Below are 10665 nucleotides of genomic sequence, written 5' to 3'. Positions count from 1 at the left end.
GGAGGCTGAGGCAGGAGAATGGCGGGAACCCGGGAGGTGGAGCTTGCAGTGAGCTGAGATCCGGCCACTGCACTCCAGCCTGGGGGCAGAGCGAGACTCTGTCTCCAAAAAAAAAAAAAGAAAAATCCTTTTCATTTGGGCAGATGGAAGTGGTACCAAAGAGAGTGCCCCCTGCTTGTAGAAAATATGGCCTTTTTTATCCTGAGGCTTTATCAGGTAGGGCGGGAGAAAAAGAGAAAGACACGGGGGTAGGGGAGAGAAAGAGAGAAGGAGAGAGAAAGAGAGATGTAAATCTCAATTCTAAGCTACCAGGAAAAAAGAAACAGAAGAAAGGCCCCATCCTTGTATACTTGATCTTTCAACCCGGCATTGTGATACCACTCATAAAAACTGTAGCCAATAAGATGTCCATAAAATTGACTAACATGACCAGTACTCCTCATTCTAGGAGAGGAAGGAGGTTTGCTATTCTGGGTAGGGTGAAGTGGGGAGATTTGAGGTAAGAGTCCGTTCGTCCCTACTTAGATGTCAACAGTTGGGATAAAATGAATTATAGAGGCTCTTGGGTACCAAACAGGAGTTTAAAGTTATTTTTTCTCCCAATTCTTACTCTGTGTTGAATGTGAAATTTGCCTTTTCATTTTAGGAATTGGAGAATGATGCAGCTTTTCAGCAAGCTGTGAGGACTAGTCATGGCAGAAGACCTCCAGTAAGTGAAAAAACATTTTTTTTAATTGTAGTAAAAAACACATAACATGAAATTTACCAAATTAACCATTTTTACCTGTATATTCCTGTAGTGTTAAAGATTATAACCATCATTAAGTTTAGATGGTAGTGAAACAGATCTTCAGAAGGTTTTCATCTTGTATATCTGAAACTCTGTATCTATTAAACAAAAACTTCCCATTTTCTCCTACTTCCAAAGCCCCTGTAACTACCATTCTACTTTCTATTTCTATGAATTTGACTAATTTAGATACCTTACATAAGTGGAATCTCAGAGTGTTTGTCTTTTTGTGACTGGCTTATTCACTTAGTATAACGTCCTCAAGGTTCATCCATGTTGTAGCATGTGACAGAAGCTCCTTCCTTTTTAAGTCTGAATAGTATTCCATTGTATGTTTATACCACATTTTGTTTATTCATTCATCTATCAATGAACACTTGTCCATTTTTGTTATTCAGTTATAGGAGTTCTCTATATATTCTGGATATTAATGTCTTATCAGATGTACGACTTGCAAATTTTTTCTTTCATTTTGTAGATGGCTTTTAACACTGATGTGTCCTTTGATACACCAAAGTTTTTTAGTTTGATACAGTGCCAGTTGTCCATCTTTACTTTTGTTACTTGTGCTTTTGGTGTCATACTCAAGAGATCATTGCCAAGAATAATGTCATGAAGCTTTTCCCCTATGTTTTCTTTCTAGCATTTTTGTAGTTTTAGGTTTTACATTTAGATCTTTAACCCATTTTGTGTTAATTTTTATATATGGTATAAGATAAAGGTCCAACTTCATTCTTTTGCATATGGATATTTAGTTCTCCCAACACTATTTGCTGTGCAGACTGTCCCTTCCCTGTTGAATAGTCTTGGCACCATTGTTGAAGATCATTTGACCATATATGTAAGGGTTTGTTTCTGGACTTTCTATGCTGTTCTGTTGGTCTGTTTGTCTGTCTTTATGCCAGTAACCACACTGTTTTGATTACTGTAGCTTTGTAATATGTTTTAAAATCAGGAAATGTGAACCTTCAAACTTTGTTCTTTTTTTTCACAATTGTTTTAGCTACTTGGGGTCCCTTGGTATTCCATATTAATTTTAGGATGAATCTCTATTTCTGTAAAAAAAAAAAAAAGCCATTGGGATGATAAGGATTTGATAAGATTATATTGAATTAACTGGGTAGTATGGACATCTTAACAATATTAAGTCATTCAGTCTATGAACCCATGAACACAGGATGCCTTTCCATTTATTTATGTGTTCTTTAATTCATCAATATTTTGTAGTTTTCAGTGTATCTAGTAAGTGAATTTTAAAGTATTTGAGATCAAAGGATTTCTTATGTTATTGAAAATGTAAACATTATTTTTATTAGGCATCAGAATATTGTTTACCTAAAACATTCATTGTTTTAAAAATATTTGCTTTTCTAATTTTTAAAATAGCATAAATATTGATCCCTCAAAACATTGGGGCTTAATTTACCCTTCCTTGTATTAATATTAATTAATTAATATTAATATTAATTAATACTCTATGAATTAATTTTCTACCAGTACATGGATTGCTAGAGTAGTTTTTTTTAGTATTAGTATTAACATTTTTGTATATGTCATACAAAGCATAGATATCTGCCTTTCATAGTGCATGAAATCCGCCAAGCTTGTAGTTGAAAATAAACAAGGTTGACACCAAATAGTGAAGCAGAAAAAGTTATATCCCTAATGTTCTATGTCTAATATTCCTTTATTGAATGCTGCTTCTCCCTATCCGTCTAATACTATATAGCAGTGGCTTTCAGCTGGGGGCACTTGTGCCCCCCCCCCACGAGGGACATTTGGCAATGCTTGGAGAGATATTTTAGATTGTCACAACTTGAGTGGGTGCTACTGGCACCTAGTGGGTAGCAGCCAGAGATGCTGCTAACCATTCTACAATGCATAGGCCAGCCCCTAGTAATAAAGAAATATCCAGCCCAAACTCCTCTGCTTTAGATGAAGTGTCCTTCTGCTATTATTTTCCCTCACTTTGTCATGTTCTCCCTTCCTCCCTGTTCTACGTACTTATTTAGCAAAAATAAATCATTGTGAATAGCTTGCCCATCTCATATAGGGTAAATACATTTAGTGTGGTTCCTTGCAATAAGTTTGGCTAAACCACTGCACAGGTAGAGGACACAGTCAGTCCTCCATAAGACCACTCCCACTTCTGACACCAACTGCAAGTTCATGGTTCCCGGAACCATCCTCAGGCTTGATAATTCTCTGGAAAGACTCAAAGAACTCACTGAAATCTCCTATACTTAGTTTAATCATGGGAAGGATACAAATTAAAATCCACCAAGGGAAGAGATACATAGAGCAGGGCCTAGGAGTGGTCCAGATAGAGAGCTTCTGATTATCCTCTCCCTGTGGAGCAAGACATGGCAGTGCCTTTTCCTAACCACAGTGTGACAGTACTTGAAGAGTTTTGCCAACCAGGGAATCCTACCCTAGACTTTGGCGTTCAGAGTTTTTACTAAGGCTTGATCACATACCACCCACCAGGCCAACCTTTAGTCTCTAGCCCCGGAGGTTCGGGCTAATAACTCCAGAAGCTGATGTGTCCCAAAGCTCGCATTGTGAATCACATGATAGACTGACCAGTGGCCAAAGCCAGGGCAAACAAAGACACTCCTGTCAGGCAGAGCATTTCAGGGGTGTAGAAATCATCTCTTAGGAGCCAACAAAAAAGGCCACACCTCTCTTTGAGTAAAGTTAATTCTTCACTACACATTCTAAAACCCATATCTTATTTATTTAATTTTTTTACAACCCATATTTTAATTTTGAAGTTACCTTCATTATGGGAAGAAAAACCATAGGCTCTGAGTCCTTCCACTAGGCTAGTGATTAGACTGTAAGCTTTTCAAAGAGGCAGATTATCTTATTCATCATTCTTTTCCTTGTCTACTTAAGTGTTCCATACATCTTTATTGACTAACTTAGTAAATCAGTGAACTTGTCTTCAATTAAGTGATTTCAGGGATCACATAGCAGGTGATAATTTTGCCAGGTGGCCCTTCCAAAGATCTTTAGAAATGACTTTGAAGATTCTTATTTTATAGATGAGGAAACTGAAGCCTAGAAAAGCCAAAGTCTCACAGCTGTCTGTAACTGGGATAGAGTGTGGGGGGTCATTTGATCTTCTGTTGAATGATACGTTCTTTTTTTTTTTTTTTTTTTTTGAGACGGAGTCTCGCTCTGTCGCCCATGCTGGAGTGCAGTGGCCGGAGCTCAGCTCACTGCAAGCTCCGCCTCCCGGGTTTACGCCATTTTCCTGCCTCAGCCTCCCGAGTAGCTGGGACTACGGGCACCCGCCACCACGCCCGGCTAGTTTTTTGTATTTTTTAGTAGAGACGGGGTTTCACCGTGTTAGCCAGGATGGTCTCGATCTCATGACCTCGTGATCCGCCCGTCTCGGCCTCCCAAAGTGCTGGGATTACAGGCTTGAGCCACCGCGCCCAGCCGAATGATATTTTCATCACATCCTACTTACTATATTAAATGGGAAAAAGTTTTATACTTTTCATATGAAAAATCTTACAGGTTCACTAAAGAGGACAAAATTCTAGGTTGCTCCTAAGGAGCTTACAATCTTCAGAAGGAAAATTAAATGGACACACTTAGATATTACAAGGCGTGAAATAATAAATTATAATAAAAGAGTAAAAATTGCTATGAAATTTCAAAGAGGTCGTTTACCATTAGTTGGGAAAATCAGAATAGATTGCTTAGAAGATAAATTAAGAGTTGATTATTACAGGATATGTAGAACTGAGACTGACCTTGAGATACAGGAGAAGAGGGCATTGCAGGTAAGGGTACAAGGTGAACGAGGGAAGCGAGTGTAGGAGCTGCCCAATGCTGACAACAAAACTCAGAAACGAGATTTAGTCGTTAGGTAGTAGTTAAAAAAATAATGGTCTTCCCCTCAGTTTGTTCTCATGGAAGAAGTTGCGGAGACCCATATGCTTCCTTTTCAGTTTTTTCTAAGACCTGGAGCCAACCTTATCAAGCATGAGTTTAAGCCCTGAAACATGTATGCAATTAAAATACCTTTCGATGTCTAAAGTTCACCTAACAACTTTATATCTTATCACCTGTAATTCAGGCATTTGTTTTCCTTCAGAATTAACATATATGTATGTTTTTTCCCATATTTTGCCTCTAATTACATTATCATTATGATCCAGTTCAAAACATTTTCTAATTTCCATGGGTATTTCTTCTTTGACCTGTAGGTTTTTTAGAAGTGTATTTCTTAATTTCCAAACATATTAAATTTTTTAGTTATCTCTGTGTTACTGATTTCTAGTTTTATTCTTAGATAGGGAACATAATCTGTATGCTTTCAATGTTTTGAAATTTGTTAATGTCCCAAATGCATTCTTAAAGAATATATAGAGTTCTACGATGGGTACAGTGTAATATGTCAATTAGGTAAAGTGTGTTAATGGTTTTGTTAAGATGTTCAGTATTTTTATTGATTTTTTGTTTGCCTACTGTAGTTGTCTTTCTTTTCTTTTTTCTTTTTCCTTTCCTTTCCTTTCCTTTTTCCTTTTTCCTTTCCTTTCCTTTCCTTTCCTTTCCTTTCCTTTTCTTTCCTTTCTTCTTTTCTTTTCTTTTTTTTTCTTTCTTTTCTTTTCTTTCACCAAGTCTTACTCTCTTTCCCAGGCTGGAGTACAGTGGTGTGATCTTGGCTCACTGCAACCTCCACCTCCTGGGTTCAAGCGATTCTTGTGCCTCAGCCTCCTGAGTAGCTGAGACTACAGGCGTGAGCCACCATACCTGGCTAATTTTTATATTTTTAGTAAAGACGGGGTTTCACCATGTTCATGTTAGTCAGGCTGGTCTCGAATTCCTGACCTCAGGTGATCCACCCACCTCAGTCTCCCAAAGTGCTGGGATTATGGGTGCGAGCCACTGTGCCTGGCCTACTGGTTCTATTTTTAATGAGAAAGTGTGATCAATTCTTGCACTGTGGTTGTGGGTTTGTATTTTTTTTAGGTTTTTGCTTTATATATGTGGAGCAAAGATATTTAGAATTGCCCTATTTTCATAGTAACTGAGCCTTTTATTGTTATGAAGTATGCCTCTATCTCTAGTAATGCCTTTTGTCTGTTTGTAAGATACTAATATGTTGTTATAGCTATACAAGCTCTTTGTCTAGCATTTTTATTGTATGTCTTTCCTGTCTTTTTACTTCCAACTTTTCCATATCAATTTATTTAAAATGTAATTCTTATTAGCAGCATGTGATTGGTTTTTGTTTTTTTAATAGTCTGACAATCTTATTTTAGTTAAGTATTTATTCCACTTACATTTAATGAGGTTACTGATTTACTTTAACATTTGCTGTGTTACTATTTGCTTTTGTTTTTTCCTGGCTCTTGTATATTTCATTTTCTCTCCTTGCTTGCTTTCTTTTTTGCTTGTTTTTTATTATGCCATTTCCTTTTTCTGTTATCTTAGTAGTTTACATTCTCTGACTATCCTTTTAGTGCTTCCCTAAATATTATGATACTCATCTTTAACTTTTTAAAGTCTAGTATAAATTAATAGTTTCACTACTGCCTGGACAGTGCCAGGATTTTACATTATTTTTAATTTTTCAGTTCTAGAATTTCCACGTATTCCTTTTTTATAGTTTTTAGTTCATTTTCAGTTGCTGATATTGCTAATATTTTAATTCATTGATCATGTTAAGCATAGTTATGTTAAAGTCTATGTCTGATATTTCCATTACATGTATCCACTTCTGAGTTTCTTTCTATTCTTTTGTTTATCTTGGCTTTTGGTTAGGCAGTCTCGCCTCTTATATGTCTGGTTGGTTTTAATTGTGAGACATTATAATGAAAAATGTTAGAGACACTTTATGGCCCTGTGTCTGCACTACTCAGTATGAGAGACAATAGCCACATGAAACTATTTACATTTAAATTATTTAAAACTAAAATAAATTATTTAAAACTAAAAACTGCTTACATTTCATATGTTCATCAGCCTTGTGTGGCCAATGGGTGTCTTATCAGAAAGGGCAGATACAGAACTTTTCCATCACTACAGAAAGTTTATTGGATAGAGCAGTGCTAGAGGATCTTATCTTTCACTGGAGAGAATTTGCTTTTACTTATGGTACTAGCAGCAGTAGGAATCTGGGATCACCTTAATCCAGTCGGGTTTGAGATGATTCTGAATTGGATGTCAGCCCTTATGAGGGTCAGTATACTATTATTTACCTTTTAATCTTAGGGTGTAGCCTTTTGAGATCACAGTCTGAAGCCCAGAGGATTACCAAGGTTGTGTTCTTGGCAGGCCCTCATCTCCAGTGTTTATCCCCTCAGGCTGTGAGTCTCAAAAGCTTTGCCCAGTGTCTCAGATTTGCCACTGGAATTAACAGATGCCTCTAGAAGGAAAGCAGGCCTAATGTGGACTCACCTCTCTAGCCTTCCCGTCTCTTCTTTATTTTCAGACCTTGTAATTCTTCACTGTCTTGATGGTTCTCTAATATATTCACACTTAAAAAAAAATATTTTGACCCCATGTATGTTTTTTAATAGTTCTTAGTGAGAAGGTTTTAAAAAACAGTCCGTCATAGCCGAAAGTAGAATTCCTCCGTGAGTGATATTTAATAAATATTTCTAACAATTCTGCCTAACAACTAACATTTTTAGTATACTTTCACTGATGTGCTCCTGTTTGATTCTAACTACAATTTTGTGATCCGTATGCTTTGTTTTCTTATTTGAAAGATGAGAAAACTGTAGGTTGAAAGAGATTAAATCAAGGTAGCTGTTATAGGGATAGCTGCTGAGATTCAAACTCAAGTTCTCAGACCCCAGATCTTGTGTCTACTGTTTGGCCTAGTGGCTAGCAGTAGTAATTATGCAGTAAAGTGTTTAATTCGTGATGGTTGCAAGCATGAAAACAAATCTTTCTTATTGGCACCTCAGATCATTCAAAAGTCCCCTTTCTCTTTTAAAATGAATTCCAGAATGAGTCTCCTTCCCACATACTTAAAATACCTGAGCTCCCTAATATTTAAGATAATTTAAAAGAAATCATTCTAAGTATTATAGAAATATTTCTTTATTGTTGAGTCTATATTTTCTATTTCTTTTCCAGTTTTCTATTATATAGCTCAGTCTGAATCCTGTTAACTATGTTCTTTTTCCTCCCCAAGATAACTGCTAAAATATCAAGCACGGCAGTTACTAGACCTATAGCTACTGGATATGGGGTAGGTTTTTGTAAGCTGAAAATATTAAGATGCTTTTTCTCGTACAATAGTTCACTTTAGGCAGTTCTGGATAATTTTGTTATATTTTAGGTCATAACCCAGATATATTTTCCATTTTGGATACTTATGAACATTATACAAGTCTAGTTTGATTAATAAATTGGAATATTCTAGTCATTTTGATTTGTAAGTATTGGAAAATATTTTATTACCTTTTTCCATTTGTAAACCCTGTGTTCGTTGACTTCCTTTCATTTTCTACATGATACAACCAAGTTTCATGTATTCCATTCATATATTTTATGTGAAGTTAAATTTTATATAAATGTAATAGTGTGTATAATTGGGAAACATTTATTAATTAACAAATATAAAATTTAAGAAAAGTGTTTCAGAAGTGTATATTTGGGTCTTATATTAGAAGCCTTTGGAGGAAAGATATATCAAACTCTATAAAAGTAATAAACTTTTTAATCTTGCCCAAATTACCTGTAATTTGGATGTTTTAGCTTATATGAAATAACAGAGGAATGAGAAAAATGGAAAAATTAGGTGGAATAGCTTTTCTTAGTCAAAAAAATATCTTCAGAACCTAGAGGTCCAGGGCACTTGCTTTTATAATGTTCCTTTATATGAGTGAAGAAAGTAGCCTTCTACGTAATATAACCGTGTGTCATATGAAACATGCTTTTATTAGTTAGCCTGAGTGTATATTACTCATAAATTTGATTTTTGGGGGTGTTTCAGAATAAGAGCAAACTTTTTCCATGAAGGGCTAGGTATTTTAGGCTTTGCAGATCGTATGGTCTCTGTTGCTGCTATCCAACTCTGCATTTGTATAGCAAAAGCAGCCCAAACAGTAGACACAAAGGAATGGGGCATTGCTACGTTCCAGTAAAACTTTATTTACAAAGGCTATGTGTTGTAGTTTGCTGTTCCCTGTTTTATAGTTTTACCCTATACCCTCAGGAGGTAAAAGTAATAAATTACGTTTGTTTATTTGCTGATAGAATGAAGAAAACTTCTATAACTTGGTTTAAAAATTTAAGGTAGATATTTTTAGGAATCTTTTTAACTTAACTTTTCTGTTTACTAGTCCAAGACATCTCTGGCATCATCAATAGGAAGACCAATGACAGGGGCTATTCAGGTATCTCTATTTGCATGCTTGTTCATTTTGTGCCTTTTTTGTGACTTGGAATTTACTACCAAAGTTTTTTTACTTTATTATGTTATTTTAAAATGTTAAGATATTACTTACATAGTGACCCAGATTCTTTAAATTGTGGGCTAAAGTCTAGACTGTTGTAAATTTTGGAAGGCAAGATCTCTTCAGATTTATTTACTCAGGTATCAAATGAATCCCCATTGGGGAGCGGACATAGAACTGATCATTGCTTATATGATGTATTCTGGGGCCCGTTTTTCATGTGCTACCATTTACAACAATATCTGTGGTTTCTCTCATAGGCATGTAAGAGACCAACCAAAAGTAAGAGAGTAGCTGGCTAACAAGCTGATTAACTTTTTTTTAGAACTCTAGGCCGTTAGATCAAAGAATTGAAATTCTAAAGGGGAGAGAGGACAGGATTGATACATGAGGAGGTAGAAGTAAGGAATAAACGTATAGTGATTAAAAATTAGCATTTTAAAAATGGGTCTGTATTAAGGTGTGTGTAATGTGCAGAACTGTACATAGGAGATAGATCTTATTTAAGAATGAATGATTCCCATTCTCTTTAAAGGATGGAGTTACTAGACCCATGACAGCAGTGAGAGCAGCTGGTTTTACCAAAGCAGCTTTGAGAGGTTTGTTACACTGTCTCTACTAATAATCTTTTTTGGATCTTTTAATCTTTTATCATTTTGTGATATAAATATTAATGCCATTTTAAATAAAATCTAACAATGCCATTGATTATAAGATGCACTGATATTTTAGGTACCATGAAGAAAGGAAAGGGATAATGAAAACCTTCTACATATCTGTTGGGGTGGTAATTAAACCATGGTATAATTTGTCAAAATGTATTGAAATAATATGTAGAAAGTTAAATGATAATTTAAAAATAAAATTATAACAAAAAATGTTTAGTATGCCAATAAGGAAAATTAAAAAGCCAATACCAGGTTATAAGACATGTGACTGATAATTTAGAGTTGATAATAGGGATGGATCACTGTGGAAGAGAAAGTAAATGCTGAGAATATCTTATTTTTGTTTTTAAGTTTAATACATGTGTTATTTACATAGCTTTATGTCTGTTAAAAATCTTACCAATTTCCCAGTATGTTTATATAGATACAGTGTTATCTCTGTTTAATAAATAGGTATTTGAAACCATTTAATAAAGAGGTAAATGAAATAGCTTATGTAGAGTTTTATATTTTCATTTTTTTTGATTTTGCTGGGTTACAAATAGAATATTAACTCTTGAATTGTGTCTCAGGCTCTGCATTTGACCCCCTTGGTCAGTCAAGGGGCCCTGCTCCCCCTTTGGAAGCCAAGAAAAAAGATAGGTATGTAAGTCCTTATGTTGTTGTTTGTTATGGTTGCTGCATATTTTTAATTTTTATTTTCCAAATACATATATATATTTTTTTTTTTTTTTGAGATGATGTCTCACTCTGTTGCCCAGGCTGGAGTTGCAGT

At 35.3% G+C, this 10665-nt stretch overlaps 1 protein-coding gene across 2 annotated transcripts in view; it reads left to right on the top strand.

Moving 5' to 3' along the window:
- IFT88 (intraflagellar transport 88) overlaps nucleotides 1–10665 on the top strand; it is a 134894-nt gene that overhangs the window by 18095 nt on the left and 106134 nt on the right. Inside the window, exons 3-7 of one of the 2 annotated variants that reach the window (XM_011951333.1) lie at nucleotides 647–709; nucleotides 7956–8012; nucleotides 9109–9162; nucleotides 9758–9821; nucleotides 10463–10532. In XM_011951333.1, the coding sequence (XP_011806723.1) occupies nucleotides 647–709; nucleotides 7956–8012; nucleotides 9109–9162; nucleotides 9758–9821; nucleotides 10463–10532 (308 nt within the window). The remainder of the gene's footprint in view (nucleotides 1–646; nucleotides 710–7955; nucleotides 8013–9108; nucleotides 9163–9757; nucleotides 9822–10462; nucleotides 10533–10665) is intronic. The other variant, XM_011951334.1, reaches the window with a different exon arrangement.

This window comes from Colobus angolensis, unplaced genomic scaffold (genome assembly GCF_000951035.1).
Source record: "Colobus angolensis palliatus isolate OR3802 unplaced genomic scaffold, Cang.pa_1.0 Scaffold318, whole genome shotgun sequence".
In the NCBI taxonomy this organism is placed as follows: domain Eukaryota; kingdom Metazoa; phylum Chordata; class Mammalia; order Primates; family Cercopithecidae; genus Colobus; species Colobus angolensis.
The sequence above is the reverse complement of the archived record's forward strand: the minus strand, read 5'-3'. Positions and strand labels throughout refer to the sequence as shown.